Genomic DNA, 19,577 nt, shown 5'->3' with positions numbered 1-19,577 from the left:
AACTATTGTAAACTCACCTTTAAGTGAATATGATTTTTCTTTTGCATTTTAAACCAGTCCCCCCCTTAACCGTACATCTAATAATCTGGAGATTTTAAACCAGGTCAAACACAAATATCAGTTGTTACTTCTGGCTAAGTAAGTTTACAAACATTAGTTCGTGACCTTTTATAGTACAAAACCTTCGTTTTTTAATAAACGTAACTTAAAACATTATGGGCCAGGAGAACTGTACATTAAAACCTCAGCAAGATAAAAAAAAATCTTAATGGAATTTCGTATGTAATCGTGGTTAAAACTCAACTGAAATTCGCGCTTAGAAAAGCTCAGACTAACTCGATATAGAATTGTATAATCGCTATAATTATATAATTTTCGAATTAAATTTTAATTAGTGCGGCACTGTGGTCATTTAATTCCGATTTGGCCCTTTCGGTGGCGGTAAAATTAGCGCCACGGAGATGCGTTTGTTATTGTTTAACCGTTTCCACCACGACACCGGGTGACATCCTGTTCTGCCGAGAAGAGTCAAGAACTTCTGCCACTTTTTCTTTACAGGACACAGCTGTATTACAAACAACAGGTAAGTCAATAGACAACGTTCCTTTGTTAAAATGTTAGCGTTGGTGTTTTTCTAATGATTCACATACTCTTTACTGACGGTGCGCATTCAAAATACGTGAAGTTTAAGTATTAACCAGCTAGAATGTATAGTAGGCTAAATGACTAGCTATTGAACCCCTGCGTCTTCCGTTTTTTAAGCGTTACTACTCCCTAATAACACAAATATAATTCTATAACAAAACCAAAATTATAAAAGTTTAAACTTTAAAAAATATTTCTTTTAAGAGTTATGTATAATATTGCGATTATGAATCATAATACAAAGATAAAGTGTGCACCGCCTTGGTTGAACAATATTTCCTTTTTATTTTTTCTTGTCCTCTTCGTTCTTTCTTTCTTTTTCTTTTTTTTAAACACCGACACCACTGTGTCTTGAATGCTCCAGTTTTACCTTATTTCTTCAACACAAGTGGATTATTTTCGTCTGCAATCTCAAAGTCCATTTGTGTTTTCTGATACTTTAATTTCCAGTCTGGGTCATAATGTTGGTGTACTCTTTCTTTAGTTTCAACTCTATCATTGAATTTCAATGAACCCACTACATATATGATTTCCTCTATAGAAAGTCTATCAGTAATTAAATTATAAATGTTGTCCTTTTTTTCTTTTTCATTTTTGGTACATCTGCATATGTTCACCATTTAATATCAACTAGAAACTAACATTGCTGCACCTTTCTCCACAATGGAATGATCCTGCCAGGCTTTTGGACTTGATTTGATTCATACAGAGAGGCAGAGAAAAAAAGTCAGGAGGAATTTATAGCCTTCAGTGTGAACAGTTGCCAGTTTGTCCTGCTAACAAGCTAAATTGCCCTGGTTTCCTGGACAACTGAGCAAAATAAACCCTCCACTTCTTCTTTCTCAGGGACTATCCACTCAGCCATCACCACTAGGAACTACTGGGGATGTTGTGTCCACGTGAATGTCCGCACTTTTGTCCTCAGCATTAGGACATGGACGTGGACAGGTTCCATGATGGAACAGAAGAGGATGCAGGGGATAAAGATGAATTGATGATTCTGTACTCTGGTCTGAATTCTTTAATGCTGTTTAACACTGTGAAATATTTGACTGCTGCAAATACACTCTTATGAACTGTTTTTTGTCTTGAACCTCACAGATCTTAATGACAGCAGACATGTCTTAGACACTCAGCCTCTCAGGTTGGACCACTGTGACCTTCTCCTCGATGCCATGGATGCTGAGCTCAGTCAACTGCAGGTAGTTGATTTCCAGAACTGTACTAAAAGTACTACCTATATTTAGAGTAGAGTAAGTTTTAAATAATAATAAGTAAGTTTTAAATATTATTCATTATATTAAAAGTAACGTATTTATCCATGTGTGACTGCCAATGTATAATTCACAGTATTTTTTTTATTTTATGTACAAGGGTGTATTTCATATTTTCACATATTCTATATGAGTTAATTGGCTGCCAAAATAAAAATCTTAAAGAGTCCCTGGTCATCACTTCTTTTTTAAGATTTTTTTTTCTTGGTTAGAATTTTGTATTTGATTGGAAACACAGTAGGTGGCAGCAATTCCACTTACAAATCCAACCTTCTGTTTGAAACCAAATAGTCTTCTTTGAAATGTTATGATGTGGGTGAAACCTTAGTTTACAACAGGATCTTGGATCTTTAATCTGGTCTTAGTGATTATAGTACATATTATAGTCTGACCTATACTGTTTATCAATAGCGTTATATACATTTACTGTCCTAGTACTTTACAATTACATTTAAATTAATAATTTTCTGTTATCACAGATCCCAACACAGAATCATCTGGAACATTCTAAAAAGCCAGAGTCATACAAAGCTGGTAATTTATTTATCAATAAACATCTAAAATGATTTGTTTCTGAATAATCTCTGTTATTTTCTTCCTCTTAGCTCCTCTTCAGTGGAGTCAGTCTCTGTGCAAAGACACGGGCCTCAGAAGCACCAGTCTTTCAGACACTCCAATGTCTTGTCTAGAATTGATACAAACTCCAGCAGCGGTGCCCACGTCAGGTGACATTTCAACAGAACTTTTTTCACAGTTCTATTTAAACATGCTTTGTGTAAATAAATGTTTCTTCTACTCTAACCCAGATAGGGGGGGAAAAAATGCAATGTCTTGTGAGGTTAAAAAGAAATCAGATGGAAATACAAGAAACTTAAATGACATAGAGACTCATCGAGAAGAAGTCCTTTGGAGGCTGGAGCGGCTTCTTGGAGACACCTGTATTGATGATGTTATTGCAAAACCACAACCTCTTTCAGACAGTATCTGCACAGAGGACTTTGTCAGGCACTTTCGAGACGAGATGGTAGAAGTGGCTTTGCCAGAGAGTAATATCCCACAGCTGGATGGTAACAAAGTGATGAAGAGAGCAGAGAACTCAGACAGTGACACTTGTCTGAATAAACAGAAAGGACAAGGTGTTCGTCAGGTCAGAAGAATGGGCTCATCTTTGAAAAGCACCAGAGAAGCAGTGGTAACCCAGACAAATGAGACAAGCCGAAGAATGAATCTAAGAAAATGTCTGTCACACAGTGTGGGAGTAAATAAATCATATGTCAACGAGGAAGAAGCACAAAGAATCAATGAGGACGGCAGAAGTAAGTGGTGAAAAAAGTTGTCCACATTTAGCAGACTGTCTGAAATAACAATGAGAGCCAAAATGTAAATTCTACTGCATGTTTTAATTACACACATTCCTGTTTGGACCAGTGCAGGGTTTGTTCCATCTCTTATTTAGTTCGTGTTGCACACTATTAAAACCCTATTTTTCTTTAATTTCTCTCTCACAAAGTGAAACAAAATGAAAAAATGGACCATGACAAGAGCTGTTCTCACAAGACCAGGTTCTTGACAGGTACAACACACACACATTCTCATTAATCCTCTTGTACAACTGTGGGTTGTAAATAGGTTCTGTGGGTTCTGTGGTGTTTTTTCAGGTGTACCTGTAATGAGTTTTGACTCCGTGTCCATTGCTAGTGACCTTGACTCTGTCTCTACAGACCAAGTCAGACAAAACATTCAGAGTTGTCCAGGTAAAAAAAATATTTCAAAAATGTGAAGGAAATATTAAAAGTAGACATTCCAATATAAGTAACAATAATACAAATGAAGATATAGTTAGCACAGTAACTATGTCGTCCTCAGGATGGCGCTTTTTCATCCAGTCTGTCACAGGTTTGGAGGAAAACCTGAGTGACTTTGAAACCGTGACAGAAGAAAAAAGTGAAGCTCAGTCTTCATCAGGTAAAGTTCTTATGACTGTTATCTTACCAGTGGTACCAAAGTTTCTTTAAAATTATTTCTTTTTTCTTCTGCACAGTTCACAGCTCCTCTTTTACAGATAAAAGAAGTCCTTCTGTTTGTAAAGTGCTGCAAAAAAAGAGCGAAACTTTCAGGTAAGAGAAACCAAAAAAACAAACAGATTTTAACATAAAACCCACTTATTTTAAACTTTGCATTGTCTGCATTTTAAAGAACTTTGATAAATAATGACAAGGGCACAGATGAGGAAATAAACCACTGCAGTGGACAACACAGGTCAGAAAGAATCCAGTGTGGGAAAATGAAAGAGCAACTGAAGAATCTCAGACAAGTAGGAAAACCGTTCCCTTCATATCTTTCTATATTTTTGTGTAATTTTTATTTAAACTTCTGACACAATAATCTGTGTGTTCAGAAGTGTGAGAAAGAGGAGGAGCTGCTCCTTCTGAAGAGGTCTCAGTTAAAAGACATTGATCTCTGCATCTCTGAACTTCGACAAAGACGAAAGGTAAGTGAAAACCAAAATGTTTTTTCCACTGAAGAAGCTGTGAACAGAAATGTCGCTGAATAGAATGTCACTAACAGTTTATGGTTTATCACCCAGCATGCTTTGCAGGAACTAGAGCGACTGACTGCAGAGACAGCACAGCTAGAGACAGAGAAGCAGAGTGTGGAATCAGTTCTCAGTGACATGAGGATGGAGCAGCACTCTGTCAGGTATAAAACCACTCTAATAAATACAAATGTAGGTCTTCAATCAGATCATAGGTCCGCAAACCATGGCTCCTGAGCCACATGTAGATCTTGCATTGGCTCCATGTAGAATGACCAATGGACCAATTTCACTTTGACTGTGAGCAGAAAACATTTATGACTAATATTGCCAAAGGGTATACCGTACTTGGTAGACAACAACATCCACAGTCAGCAACGTATCTAGGTCAAACCAATTTCAAACACCACACTTATTTTTTTTTATTTTAATTGTCACAAAACCACATGATGTCATTGTCTTGTTGTACCTAATTCATCTGTGAGGTTTCTAGCTGCAGTGCAGCAATATCGAAATCTGTAAATATGTTGTAATATCTAGATTGTGTTTTTCCTGGGGTTCAATAAGTGAAACAACAAGAACATGCTTCATTTATGTAAATTTCTAACATGACTACAGTATTTAAAACGTCATATATTGCACCGTCGACTTCATTTGTTTTTGTACTGTATTGTTACTGTGATATGTTATACTTCCATTTTGTTCTACGTATTGCAGTTGCCAGGTAGGAGAGTTGCAAAGACAAAGACAGTCCTGTCTGAATGAAACCAGAGACCTGGAAATAAAACTTGCATCTCTGAGTCAGCGTAAAGAGACTCTGAAGGCTCATAGTGACAAAAAAAAGGTAATAAAATCTTGATAGTTCGGGTTTATGGAAGTAGGACCACATCAAGTACTGTCACATTCCACAGCTGGGACAGGATCCAGTCTTAAGTATGGAGGCTTGTTTCCTCTACAAATAATTGGAAAGGGGGACTGGGGTGGCAGGGAGTGGGTACATAAATAAATGGATTTTTAAAAATACATTTCAAACCTCATTTAAGTCTTTAGGCTAGTTTCATGTTTTGTCTGCATACATAAGTTTGCTTATCTCTTAATCTGCCACACCAAAGCCCATAGAGAAATGTAATGTTTTTAGCTCAATGACAATGACAGTGACCTTGTGGCTACTTCCCTTTATGGGTCAGTGTCAGCTCTGAAGGTTTAAACAAACAATCATTTTTGCAGGTCACAGATTAAACATTGTTAAAATTCCTAATGGAGGCAGCAGTGGATAAAACTCCTCCGTGTCACTAAAATATTTATTTAAAAAAGTGAGTAACTTATTATAATTACATACTTAAGAAATAGTCTGATGCATTCTCACTCTCAGAGTTTTATAATATCATACACTATATTGTCTGTTGTTTCACTGTTTTCTGAACAGAACAGTATGTGGATGTTGGAGAGGGAGGAAATGGAACAACTGTTGGATTCGACAAAAACTGCACTGTTTGCTGAACAACGACCAGCAAGAAAGAAGCTGGAGTCCCTGCATGAGGTGATTTTGTATTTGATTTTTTTTTCATTCGTAATACCCACTGAAATATAAAATATTATCAGATACACTAAACCAGTGATTCTCAAACTGTGGTATGCATACCACCAGTGGTACACGAGCACTCTCTGGTGGTACGTGGGAAAAATTGATATTTTCACATTTACATTTTCAATTCAATAAATCTGAAACATACCATACACAAATAATACAACATTTAGAAAAAATGTGTATCTACTTGTGAGATTATGAAATAGGATGTCTGGTCTTTTTTTTTAATTTACTTGTTTTTTTGCTGAAATGCAAGTCTGTTGCTCACCTTAGCACAGGCAGCACGGAATCATGGGATCACTTGCAAATTGAACGTGGAACGAGCAGGGGAATTCTAATGTTGGTCATCATGGTGGTATTCAGAGAGCTCAATGTTTTCTCAGGTGGTACAGAGTATAACAAGTTTGGGAACCCCTGCTCTAGATTAAACATATGTTCTTCAAAAGCTCCCACATGTTTGTATTTAATTTGACATCAGGGAGTAATCATTATTTTGAAGAGGCCATCTTTATAATTAGCAACAATGTGAACATTCAAGAATCACTGAGAGACTCACTTTCATGTTTTTACATTTTTTTAATTACTTTATATCGCTGATATTGGAGTAGAATTTGGAACAGACTTGTGAAGAACTGGTAAGAGCCACAGAGGCAGAGAGATCAATGAGGTGCCACTACGCCCGCCTGCAGGAGAAACATATTAGGAAAAAGGAGTATGTGGAGGTGAGACTTATTTCAAATGTAAAATAGGAAAGTGAATGAATAATTTTGCTACCATAAGAATTGCACAACAAAGATTTTAACAGAAGAAGATTTTAAAAAGAACAGTAATTTTTGCCAAACTTTTTTGTTCACATTCAGGTGCTTGAGGTTCAGGTCAGAGATCTTCAGGTGGAACTGAGAGAAGGTAACGTCAGGGTGGGAACTCTGGAGAAGATGTTGGCCCAGAAAGAGCTGCAGTTGTTCAACATACAGGAAGAACGTCAGGCCTTACAGATAGAACGTAGCGGCCTGAAGGGGGAACTACAGCTCCTAAGAAAACAACAGAACAGTGCACTGAAGGAGACTGAAGCACATAACTATAAAACAATGGCAAGTGTTCAGATTTTTATGTACAGTACTTATCAGACTTCGGAAACACAATGAATTGAGATTTTAATTTCATTAATTAGACCTTTCTTTTTTCAATAAGTTGATCAAATTATATAATTATAATTATAATTATATTTTTGACATGGGTGTGTTTTTGACAGCTACAAGAGGAAGAATCAAACAAACTAAAAATATCTCTGGAGCAGCAGAAGAAAAATGCAAAAAAATGTGAAGAGGAGCTTCGTACAGAAGCATCTGCAAAGGTATTCTAATTCTGCTAAAAATATTTATTTCCATTAGTAGAAGACTGTGGTATTTTACAGCATTGTCCTATGCAGGAGCACAAAGCATTAGAGGAAGAGAGGAGGAAATGGGAGAGAGAAAAAAAAGCTGTTCAGTTGCACTGTAAGATTCTGGAGGAGCAGAATGGGAAGAGCCTGGAGAGCATGAAGAATCAGATGCAGCAGGAAAAAACCAAAGCACAAGCTCTTCAACGTAAAGTTTTGGAACTGAAAACTGTAAGGCCCAAACACTTGAGATAGGCAAATATTAACTGCCTTCACAGAAGAAGTCACCATCTGTGTCGACAGAACCTCAGTCAACCCTGCTTAGACTTTCTGTCTTTTTTTAGTCTTTGTGCAACTCTCATCTTCTTTGTAAGAAAATACAGGAACTGGAGCAGGATGGCTGCACCCAGCAGAGGGAGCAGGAGTCTTTGCTGAGTGTTATTTGCAAATCACTAAAAGAGGAGCACCAGGCCGAGCTGCAGAAGCTGAGGAAAGAGATAGGACAGGTTTTAGAAAATCACCAAAAGTTATCATTGGTAGCAACATAAAGAGAAACTTTGTTGGACTCTGTAAAGCTAAATTAGTGTTGTGGTCACAGGAGACTCACAGGACGGTTGTTCAGCTTGAACAAGCTGCTCATCTGGCAGAAGATGAAGCCAACATGCTTCGGGTGATGCTAAAAGACAAAGAGAGCACTTGTAACCAAATCAGAGCAGACTGGGATCAACAGCACAGGCACTGGGCACAGAAACTGGGAGCAGAGTGCCAGCATCTGCATCTCTTATTGGAACAGAGCAGAGCCAAACAGAGCTCTGTGCAGCTGCCTGTCAGGTAGAATGTCCTTCATCAACTATGTTAGATGTTAGTAGAAGTGTATCATTACCAAGGCATTTTGTTTGTTTTTTAAAATGGATGCATTTTGTGTTTTCAGTTCTTCGGTAGCTGAGGGATTGACAAGACTGAGAGCAGTGAGAGAAGAAGTGGAGCAGTTAATTAGTCATTTACAGCAGGAGCTAGATTTACAGAAACAAGCTACTGAGCAGCTGAGAAATGACAAGGTTGAAGTTTTTTCTCTTCAAGTGCAATAGGCATAGTGCTTTAATAACAATATACATATTACTATGTATTTATCTGTTTGCAGGATCAAGAGATGAGCATCCAGAGGCAACAGCTCAGGAAGGATAAGAATCAAGCACTGGAGTTTCTCAAAGAGCGTCTCATTCAGGTAGACAGTTACCCACCTTTACAGGCTCATGTTTGAGTAACCATGTCAGGTAATAGAAAGGTGATGTTAACTATTTTTTAAACAGGAACACATTGATGAGTTGAGCAGTATGAAACGGGCACACTTGAATGATAGAGGAGAAGAAGGAGGTGAAGGAATGGCAGCATCTCTCCGTAAACAGCTGGAAGCCAAGGACCTGGAGCTGAAACAGGTTCAGAGGTGCATGGGTCAGTGGAAGGAACAAACTGCAGCTCATCTGGCCTGCACGTTTGAAGAGGAGTTGACTGCTGAACTTGAAAGGTAATATGAATCACACTATCACAACAAAAACCTCAACCAAGTGAAGGTATTCAACCTTGGGAAAATATAATGAAAATAAATGGTGTTCCTTCTGTTGCTGTAATGTAAAGTTTTGCTCTAAATATTCACCTTCCTGCAGGTGCAAGACAAAGTTGTTAAGGGGAAGGTAACTGGTTTCTCTGCCTGTCCGACACAGTAGTAGTTGACATACTAACCATACTATCCCTGTCTTTATCATGATCTCACTTAAACCCACTCCCATGTGCTATTGACCTACACACACCTGAAGTGTATCAATACTGTAAACCAAAGGGCCTTTTAAACTTAGCTGCATTTGTTTTTTTTAGCAAAACACAGAGTGGGAAGGAGAGAAGACGTGAGAATCCTGAAGACTTGAGGGGAGAGATGACGCCTTGTGCAAAGGTTAATGTTTGACTCACTCCATATAATCTTTAACTTAAATTACTATGTTGTTAAATATTCAAAAACTACATTCTAACAGTACTGCCTCTCTTATCCTTCTCATGAAATGCAGACGTCAGCTGCTTCTTCTTCTCCTTCTGTAGTGCTCTCTGCTGCCTTCCACCGCCCTTCAGATGTTGCCTCATTTAAGCTTTTGCGTTACCTCCAGACCAAAGTGAAACAGCTGCGTCTGGAAAATCAGGCCTATACTTGGAGCTCATCTCCTCCACTCTCACTGTCCTAGGTTTGTCAGAATCCTATGTTACAAAATTAAGTAAATATTGAGAGAAAAAAAGTCAACAAAGTTACAAACATGATCTTTGTTCTCTGTGCGCCGGTGGTTATTTCCATTCTGATTTTTCCAACAGCCATAGAATTGTGTAGAGGTGGAGATTTTATTATCCTTTCTGGAATGAAATAATGCTGGGGCAGTAAATTTCAATATGGGCAACCATCAGTTTAGATGCCCGTAGTATGTTTACATATATACAGTTAGACTTTATCACAGTTTGGGCTCTGATTTCGGACAGTTGGTCAAAATTGACTGAGTCAAAATGATCTATGCAATACAATCTGGGAAAACCTTCATCTAAAGATAGAGCATAGACAGAGCTTCACTGCCCCCCTCCCCCAAAACCTGGACCAGGATATCATGACATCTAGTTAAAGTTATTTGAACAGAAAGCAGGTCAAGATACCAGGAGCAGGATCTTAAGAATGTTCTTCTAAGATGTTCTTCATGAGGTTGTAAAAATGTTTCTTAAGGTTGATCTGATTTCAGGGGAGAAAAACAGAAATGTGTTCATTGTTTGGTACATGAATCAGTACTCACCATAGTACTGCAGTTGGAGTTTGCTACTTTTTTATAGTACAGTACAATTGAAAAGAAAACAACAACATTTATTAACAGATGACTGCTTAACATTCTGCTACGAGTCATACCCCCCTACTGGTGATGCTGTTTGCCAGCGTTACAGCCAATTTCGACTTAACACTAATAACACATTTCCTTTGTCCTTTTCAACTACCTTTCTCACTTGCTATAATTGTTTACTTAAAGAAAAACATAGAAATCTCCACTAGTAGGCCTAAATGAAAAATTCTTCCTTTTGCCATGGGCACATGGCATAGACTAGAAGTAGATACAGTCAGGTACAGAATCCTTTACCAATGTCACATTTTATGACAAAACAATAAGCAAAGGATCTCTGTGAATTGATGCACACATTCACCTTGACCTTGACCTGTTATGTCAATGATGATTTTTTTTTCTCTGCCTTGTGTGATAGTGTAATACTGCTGTCTTCACAGATCTCTCAAGGCCAAGACAGAGCTGGACTTCAGAGCATATCAGAATCTAGGAGTCACAAGTTAAAATATCAGACATTATACTGTAGGTGTGTATTCAGGGGATTTGACTCCCATCAGTTTCAAACTACTTTGTTCAGAGGCATCACAGATGAATCATTTATTGTGAAATGCGTTTCAGATTAACAACCAGGTCACAGTGACAAATGGTAAATCCTATGATTTGCTCATCAAGTTCACATGCATTCAAGAGTTATAGCTTTCAGGTCACAGTGAACTTTGAATGAGTGACAAACTGTCATTACCCTCAAGACTCAAGATCATGTGAGTTACTCTTACCCAATCACCTTGTAAAGCTGCAGATTCTTTTTGACGCCTTTAAATATAATCAACAAGATTACAGTGTGTTTAATTGTAAAACAAATGTCATCAGGTTTCTGTAAAGGGAGAAAAACTGTATATTTGGTCAGGTTTGCATGGAACTGCAATTTTTAATGGAACCACAATAAATGTTTTCATGCCTTAAATACTTCTTACAAGTGTAATGCAATACAAGAGTCTTTACTAGGCACAGTTATGTGTTATATCAGTTATTGTTCCTGTATTGTGGCTGTCAAACATTCACAATTTGTTTTCTCTTGGTTTGAGTCAGCAAACTGTTTTTAAATACTGTATAAACTGCTTTGTGATCAAACGATGTGGGGACAAGGCATTCCACGGGGAACAATCCTGGGATGTTTGGTATTTAAAACCACAAGAAATGTATAATTTAAGAAAAAAGGACATTTTAACATGGCAAATAAAGAGTTTATTTATAAACAAATACAAAGCTGTAATACTCCATGGCTGGTTCAACCTCTAGTTACAAAAAGGAAAATACATTCGAAAGATAGAAGCTGCACTTCTAGTACTTCTTTTCCTCTTCACCGCCCCAAACCAAGCTTATTAATGATTATCTTTTAACCACAAGTACAACTGCAAAAACTGCTTTAAGCTACTGTGTGCTCCAAAAAAACATTAATATTCAAAAGCTGCACACTGCTGTTGTACGAATAACAACAAAATGATTCACATTACACCTTTGTGCTACTGGCCAGACATTAGCAGGATTCTGTGCAAACAATATTATAAGAAAGAGCAAAGGTTAATTTTGCAAGCTTCATAACACTTTATAAGGCTGTCAATATATCAAACAATTTATACAACTGGTACAGCAGGTGGTTTTAAATAATGTAACAGCTTAGAATGGTAAGCATTACACTTGCACATCACATCACATGCATACAAAACATAAAAAAAATATATGTGTTTCACACCGTCAAAAAGGTACAATGATAACAAATCCCACGAGTCTTGCCAAACTGACCAACCTAAGGTGTTTCCTAGTGCTTTGTAGTTTGTTTGTTTTTTGTCATTCTTTGCTATGACTGTATTACGACTTAGACTGTATTATACTTTGGTTGGCTTTTAAATTTCATAGAACAGGATTACATTTCCATGTCCTCCTCTCCAGGGCTGTCAGCTACAGGAAAGCTGTAGGGATGAGAGTGTGTGTCTGTGGATGGACTGGAGGAGCTCAAGAAACTGTGAGGAATAGGAGATGGACAAGGAGCAGGGGGGTGCCTCAATAATGTCTGTTGTTTACGCTGTTTTTGTAATGCATCTTTTAGCCTTGGACAAAAGTGGTCTTCAGGTGGACGCCATAGCACCAACTCCATACAGGAATGACTCCTATGTATGAGCAAATGAAAAATACATCATTAAGACGTACGGAATGGTTTAAAATTCGAGCTTGAACAAAATCCTGTTTCTCTACATGAGTTTCATATGATTTTACATTTAATTTCAAACATACATGGACTTGGCCACTTTTTGAGGGAGGATGTCACTGATGCTGCGCTGAAGACCCTCCTTCAGACTGTCTGAGATTACCAGCACTGGTCGTCTTGGTGCTGGCTCAATTTCCAGATCCTCCTCTTCATCATCATCCTCCAGCGTTATTCTACAGAAGGTACAGAAGATAGCGTTTGTGAAGAGTCATCTATAGTATTAGAAACATACACTCCTACAAACACAATCATGGTTTATGTACCTGTCTTTGATCTTCTGCAATTTTCTCTGAGCTGCCTCTATCTCCATACAGGAATTCTCTGCTTCAGATCTGTGCAGGATGGGAGCAGGATGTGGTAAAGTTAGAGGCTGAGGCCCAGGGCTGGACTGTGGAGGTTTAGTGCTGACATGTTTGGCAGACAGGGAATAGCAGCTGTTCGTTGAAGGCCACACCTGGTGAGTGCTGGGATTTGGGTCTTCTGAAATGTCCACCTCGGTGTCCACCATTAACCTCCTCTTTTTGGCACTGCATCCCCTGTGAAAACACATGCATTGTGAGTATTCATGGCACTGGACAAATGTTAAGTGAGACTAATTATTCTGTGCATCTCACACTTACTCATCATTGACTCTTCTTCTGTGTTTCCTGAGGCAACGAGTCTCCCAGCTGCTGTTGGCCAGACAGACAGACATGTCAAAACAGTTAATATGTTGCAGGCTAAGGCTGCCAATGTATTTCTGCAAATGTATGCGGTCTGTCTGAAGTACTATATAAAATTACTGGCTACTCACTTGTTCGTGACCGTTGGTCTCTGTAAGTGACCCGGTGTATTTGGAGGCCCAAAATCGAATTCTGGAAGGCTATTGGGGCCTGAAAATGAATACATGGCTGGCAAGAATTTCAGTTCATGGCCAGAAGGAACTGAATGATGCATCGTCATCTGGTCAGTGAAATAATTTGTGGGCATAAAAACAGAAAGACAGCTATATATCAATTTCATCTGAGAGCCAGGTGCTAATAAACAGGATTCTAGAAGGAATCAACTGTACAGTTTTTGTGTTCAGAAGACATTGTGGTAAATATTATTAATTTAGATTGACACTGCTATGTAAAATAACAGTTTTTATGACAAATGGCAAAATGTTAGCGTCGTTAAGCAAATGCGTTTTATTTTAAATCCTCTGTTGAACATATACATTACTTTGCGCAGTTTGAAAGAGTACCAATAAAAGGTAGTGTGCAATTCTGTTTAAGTGTATAGGCGGTAATGGAAAGGATTAAAATTGTGGCATCGAATCTATCGACCATCGTCTTTAAAGGACTAAGACCTGAGCTTATTGATTTAAATATGGTCCGGTTATATACGAACGTTATCGACAACACAAACCGAAACGTACACGTAATGTTTAAAGAAAGACTACTGAATGCTTTGTAGCCAAACACAAGCCCATGTACCGTAGGATGAAACAACATAATGAAACAACATACGAAAGCAGCGCCTCCCTCTTCGTTATGAATAACTTTCAATAACTTGTCCAGCTGGTGAAACTGACCGACTCGTGCAGCTGCCCTGCCCCTTACATGTTTTGTTGTCGTCTTGTAAGCTCTACTACCTGCAGCTAAAAAAACAATTTCTTATTAGTCTACAATAAAACTGTGTCTCGATACACATACCCAACGTGACAAAAAACATTGTCTTACCTGCAACCAAGACTTTTCTCAAAGATGAAGGTCTAATGCGTTTTGAGTGGCTGTACAGGCTAACTGCGATAATATTGCGTTAGCTAGCTATTCTATAAAGTGAGTAGAGCCAGAAGATACGCTAAGATTCTAGAAACAGTCACGTCGACCGTATTGGTGAATTGTGGGAAATGTAGTATGTAAGTATAATAACGGTTATTTACGCATTACTGACCAATTATGAAAATACAAAAGCAAGATTTTTGTTTCTATTTCACTCTGACATGGAGTACGGGGGGCTAACTTAGAAAAATGAATTAAGGAGTAATTCAATAGTAACAAACAAAATATATTCTTTCAATATTGTAAATAAAGCAACTTTATAACAGCGAAAGCAGGATGTTATAACTGGAAAATAGATTAAACAGAGACATCTGCTTGTATTGTTTGTTTTGTGGGTTTTCTAACCAAAGAATATAATCGACTAACAAGAAAACATCCCAACTTCCCAACTTCCTGTTTGTGAGCTCGTCGTTATTGTTTACGGCAGTATGGTCACAGTGGTTTGCGTCGCTGTTTCACGTCGCTGGAAAAAAACAGCAACAACACTGTTCCACATCGTCCTGCTCATCTTTAAAGGAAATAGGACTGCTGACTGGTAACAAAGCACCGTACGCATTTTTTCACTGGCTTGTCCACTCAAATGACAAGTCATGTGACCCTTATATACCAGAAGTAGCTATATGCGCTTGTTTTCTTGTCCATTTCTCATTCTTGACTCCGAAGTTTCCTTCAGGAGGTAGCACAGAGCTGTGTACAGCATTTCGTAAAGCAACTTAATAGTAAGTTTTTTGTGTGTTGACGATTCGTAGTGTCTTTTTAAAATCACTGTAAATGAGTTTTAAGCAAAAAAAGATTATACTATTTAGTTAGTGATATTTATGTTTTTAACGTGCCTGTGCTGTCATTTTTATGCAGTTGTATTGATATATTAACACCTGTGTTTTCCAACAGATAATCCAAAATGATATTTTGGGTCTTTATATCAGTTCTACTGGCCTTTGCCTCAAGCAAGTCATGTGGTATGTAACTTTTTAGTTATTGATAAAAACCTTCTTATCTCTAATGCCAAACTTAGGGAAACCTGGCAACATTTGTGATGCAGTTTTCTTGCCACAGTTTATAGTTGTTGATCTTCAGTGTATACCAAATGATAACATGAAAGTTCTCTGAATCATGATCGCTCCACAATGTTTGCTTTCACTTTTCCAGTGTGCCTGCTGAGGCAGCATTTGTGCTTTTGTGTGGCTTTACACTTTCAAAACTATTTTCTCTGACTATTTCACTTAGATGCTGAGGAACCAAACAATGAGCTCTGCCTTTCTCTCAATAAGAATCTCCTCCGTTCCCTGGAGACTCAAGATGGACACCCCAATCCCAGTGTTCACTTGGCATTAAGACTTTCCAATTTGCACAATCTTGCAAAAGAGGGCGCATACCTAAATAAACTAAAATCTCATCTTCACAATATCCTACAAGAGTAATTTGTTTAACTATACATCAATACTTTTAAGAGCTCTACATTAACATTTTTGTTATGGGATGTAAAATCTTTGTTTCACTTGTCTGTTCCAGTTCTTTCTCCAACAACCATCCTGGGGTTGGCCAGGTAGCACTGTACACTCTGGCACTAAGGTCCTCCTGCTATGATCTTAACACAGTTTTCGTCAACATCAGTGGAAAGACAATGACACTGTTGACACATCTGAAGAAGCAGATGGAACAGGAGAAAGAACATATTGTCGGTCAGTTTTCATTTGATATATAGAGTAAAGAAAATGCAGATAGAAACTTGTTGGTGCATTTCTGGAAGAAAAAAAAGTTTTTTTCATTTTTGACACAGTCAACAATCGACCTTTGACCAACTACTACAAGTACTCATTGGGAATAGTTGCTCTTTGCACTAATGGCATCAGGGTGAACAGCCATGTCTCCAACAAGCTGATCAAAGCAGTGGAAGACCAACACTTAACACATGGAGACACTTGCAGTGTTGGTGAGTTGTGTTAGCAATTATACACATCATAATGTATAAAACATATTAACAAACAGCTAGAATGGACATGAACACAGAGAGTGAGAGGAGACAGTGTCGTCATCAATAAACCGTTATAGTGAAGCGAAAGTTCACTCTAAACTAAAGTAAACTAAGCTGGGGTAAACTAAACTAAGTTTAAAAAGATGTCTTTTGGATGATGTCTTTTTATCCAAAGGTCTGACAGATAACCAACTTAAAATGGGATTTCCATCCAGTTTCCCATAAAATTCCAGTATCTAGTTCAATGGTCCCATACCCTGAGGCGAGGACCGGCAACGGTCCGTGGGTCAATTAGTACCGGGTCGCACAGAAATAATGCATAACTTACCTTATTTCAGTTTTATTTATTATCCGATTCTGAACGATGTACCAGATTCTGTCCACCACATCTGTCTATGACTCACACTTGATACATGTCAAGATGCTTAATGTTTATTATTATATTTAGAAAATTTCAGTTTTTATGCCAGTCGTATAATTTTATTTAGTTGTATTTCTCTGCCACATCTTAAAGGCTGGTCCGTAAAAAAAAAAAAAAAATTCAGACATTTAACCGGTTCGTGGCGCAAAAAAAGGTTGCGGATCACTGATCTAATTGACAGAATAAAATAAGCAGCTGTTGTCTCTCTGACTTTCTCTGACCAGATACATATGCCATGGCTGGGATGGCCCTCCAGTGTGTGAAGGACAGTAGGTTTGATGGACAAAACACTGCTGAACTGGACTCAGCTCTCAGAATGATCAAGCAGAAGCTTTTGGACTCACGTGGGACTGACAACCATATAGGCAACCAGTTTAGCACTGGTCTGGCAGTTCAAGTAAGAACCTTGTCATCTGCTGATTGTCGAGTACACGGCTTCTTCTTTTGTGTGAAATGTTGCACAACATTTTGTAACACAAAAGTAATTACGTATACTTCCAGGCTTTAATCGCAATGGGCAGCCCAAATGTTGAGTTTGCTGCATCGATTAAGGCCATGAGAACTTCTGCTAGAAACTACGCATACCAGAACCCCATGGCCTTATCCCAGGTTCTTCCTGCTCTTCATCAGAAATCCTACCTGAAAGTAAAAAACTTTGAGTGTGTCGATGAAGACGGTATGTTCGTTATTAAACCCAACTCATCTCATTTTTGTGTACAGCTGTTTTAACATGTGTCGTATATTGAATCACAGATAGTTTGGTTCTGGAGCCTCTGGATCCTGTGGAGATTTTACCAAGTGAGACCAAAGTGGCAGTAAATGTAGAAGTGGTAAGCAGAGGGGTGTCCTTGTTTTACTCTGTGGATGTTCCACACGGCAGTACTTTATTGCAGGCTCTTGAGCTACTCGTGGCGAAAAATGATGACTTCACGTGAGTTTATTTGACAAACATCTCTGCATTTCAGCACAGATTTGATAATCAGGGCTGTATGTGTTTGACATGATACTGGTTGACAGGTTTGACACAGAGAACACCATGTGGGGTCCATTCTTAAGTGCCATTAATGGAGAACAGGCCCGACAGAGTGACCGCGGATACTGGCAAGTGTCTTCAAATGATGTTCTACTGCCAAAGGGTGAGAACAAACTAACTAACCTCTTGACCTTATGACCAGCTATATAATTGCCCTATATGCTTTGTAACCTTCCTTGTTATTGGTTTCTCAGGTATTGCTGAGTTCAAGATTCAGGAGGCGCAAATGTTCACCCTCAAAAACATTGAAAGACATTGAAAATCTTTTTTTTCCCATGATCTTAAAAATTCCTAAAAGTAACCAAAGAGAAACCCAATAGCCATTCAGTGTCAGATTACATATGTTTAATTTTGTAGTCGTTCCATTTCAAAGAGCTGATGTTGGAAGTTCAAATTTAATTGTACTGTGTTTTAGAGTCAAAGTGTCAATAATAATAATAATAATAATAATGTACATTGTTATTTTTAATGATTTTACTTTGTGAAAAATGAACTTTTAAGTAAATAAAAAGATCGACATGTGTGGTTTATAGAGATATATATTGTAAGTAAGGTTTAAGGCAATCGAGACTCGGGCTATATAGGTTTTCCTTTTTTAAATACATTTTTTATAATATTAAGATAGAAAACACGGGTATAATTACAGTTGAGTTTACAACTGTACTAACTAAAGCAAATACATAAAATATCCGAGAATATTAAACATTTACAACTATATTTACGTGTTTAAGAACGTAAGGATTCTGTCTAATGATTGCTAATTAGCTGGCTACTGTTCTCTTTGTGTCACGTGGTATCTTTTGGCTTTTATTGCTATTACTTTGCCTTATATGTTTTGTACAGTACAGATGACTATTTACTTTTGGTACATCTGCCAAAAAGAAAAAGGAAAATATAGACAAAAGAATCGGCAGAGGAATAGAAAATATTAGCGCACTCGACTGGGGGGGGAAAAACCTTTCACTTTTACGCCAGGCATGTAAAGCAAGCGCGACCTCTAGCGGTCAGTGATATACTCCGCGCTGTATTTACCACGTGTATGTACAGTAAACAAGAATATTAATAATTAGCCTCTAGAGAATACCAATTGACACATATATCTCTGCGAAAAAAGCGGTGAGGTACTGTATATTCTAATTGTTAATCTTTACATTGTAAAATTCAAAATAAGTCTATATCATTATCTTATCTATTATCTTCAATAATAGATAAGACCACTTCCATAAGCGGTGGAAGTGGTCTCCAGGTGAGTACACATCTCGGATGACCTCACCTGGAGAACCAACGCTTCCTGCCTGATCAGGAAAGCGCACGAGCGCCTCTACTTCCTGAGGAGACTTAGGCGTGCTGGACTAGGGAGGTCAGTCCAAACCTCTTTCTACAGATGTGTGGTGGAGGGTGTCCTGTCCTCCTGCATCATCATGGGGCAGGGCAGCTGCTCGGCTGCGGAGAAGAAGGCTCTGCAGAGGGTGGTTAAGGCTGCACAGAGGACCTGGGACACACTTTCCCCACCACCACGGATATCTACACCACCAGATGCTGGAAACGGGCCTCCTGCATCATGAAGGACCCCACCCACCCCACAAATGCTCTGTTTGCCCGCCTCCCATCAGGAAGACGGCAGCGGACCACCAGACTGAGGAACAGCTTCTTCCCTGAAGCTGTGAGACTGTTAAACTCTGGTGGACCCCTGTAACTCCCTGCGTCCCTCCTGCACAATCGCCACTTACTCTTTCTCTTCTTGCTGCACTACACTGAACTCTTTGTCACTTGTACTCAAGCTGGGACCAGGGAAACT

At 38.4% G+C, this 19,577-nt stretch overlaps 3 protein-coding genes across 8 annotated transcripts; 2 read left to right on the top strand and 1 right to left on the bottom strand.

The window, feature by feature from the left end:
* The first annotated feature begins 294 nt into the window (after positions 1-294).
* Positions 295-11,539, top strand: LOC103398655 (trichohyalin-like). Of its 4 annotated transcripts, none has more exons than XR_001759789.2 (28): positions 295-583; positions 1,492-1,655; positions 1,747-1,847; positions 2,399-2,453; positions 2,525-2,644; positions 2,726-3,235; positions 3,430-3,492; positions 3,578-3,673; positions 3,786-3,884; positions 3,961-4,036; positions 4,116-4,233; positions 4,318-4,410; positions 4,507-4,619; positions 5,173-5,299; positions 5,882-5,995; positions 6,652-6,765; positions 6,904-7,134; positions 7,296-7,397; positions 7,473-7,652; positions 7,796-7,927; positions 8,020-8,252; positions 8,353-8,479; positions 8,563-8,646; positions 8,732-8,946; positions 9,086-9,112; positions 9,294-9,369; positions 9,513-9,652; positions 10,720-11,539. XR_001759789.2 is itself a non-coding variant. In XM_008337331.3 (28 exons), exons 2-27 carry the CDS (start codon positions 1,580-1,582, stop codon positions 9,650-9,652), a joined length of 3,453 nt encoding a protein of 1,150 aa, XP_008335553.2. In that variant the 5' UTR covers positions 296-583; positions 1,492-1,579; the 3' UTR covers positions 10,720-11,539. The 4 variants fall into 4 exon arrangements, 2 of the variants coding, with proteins under 2 accessions (XP_008335553.2, XP_016886318.1); XM_008337331.3 differs by having other exon boundaries at positions 296-583; positions 9,482-9,652; XR_003049044.1 differs by lacking the exon at positions 9,086-9,112.
* LOC103398653 (coiled-coil domain-containing protein 117) lies at positions 11,502-14,352 on the bottom strand. Its single transcript, XM_008337328.3, has 6 exons — positions 14,249-14,352; positions 13,339-14,166; positions 13,166-13,216; positions 12,809-13,081; positions 12,572-12,718; positions 11,502-12,447 (listed from the first exon to the last, which is right to left on the bottom strand). Exons 2-6 carry the CDS (start codon positions 13,545-13,547, stop codon positions 12,204-12,206), a joined length of 924 nt encoding a protein of 307 aa, XP_008335550.1. The 5' UTR covers positions 13,548-14,166; positions 14,249-14,352; the 3' UTR covers positions 11,502-12,203.
* Positions 14,273-18,313, top strand: tcn2 (transcobalamin II). 3 transcript variants are annotated; one of them, XM_017030831.2, is made up of 11 exons: positions 14,273-14,885; positions 15,014-15,069; positions 15,242-15,309; positions 15,578-15,767; positions 15,863-16,032; positions 16,131-16,283; positions 16,971-17,143; positions 17,248-17,422; positions 17,500-17,677; positions 17,764-17,882; positions 17,974-18,313. In XM_017030831.2, the coding sequence occupies exons 3-11, from the start codon at positions 15,252-15,254 to the stop codon at positions 18,036-18,038; spliced, it is 1,281 nt and encodes a 426-aa protein (XP_016886320.1). In that variant the 5' UTR covers positions 14,273-14,885; positions 15,014-15,069; positions 15,242-15,251; the 3' UTR covers positions 18,039-18,313. The 3 variants fall into 3 exon arrangements, with proteins under 3 accessions (XP_016886320.1, XP_008335552.1, XP_008335551.1); XM_008337330.3 differs by lacking the exon at positions 15,014-15,069; XM_008337329.3 differs by having other exon boundaries at positions 14,273-15,069.
* The last annotated feature ends 1,264 nt before the right edge of the window (positions 18,314-19,577 follow it).

Source organism: Cynoglossus semilaevis, unplaced genomic scaffold, assembly GCF_000523025.1.
Source record: "Cynoglossus semilaevis isolate Cse_v1.0 unplaced genomic scaffold, Cse_v1.0 scaffold1092, whole genome shotgun sequence".
Taxonomy (NCBI): domain Eukaryota; kingdom Metazoa; phylum Chordata; class Actinopteri; order Pleuronectiformes; family Cynoglossidae; genus Cynoglossus; species Cynoglossus semilaevis.
Note: the sequence above shows the minus strand (reverse complement) of the source record. Positions and strands in the feature narration are given on the sequence as shown.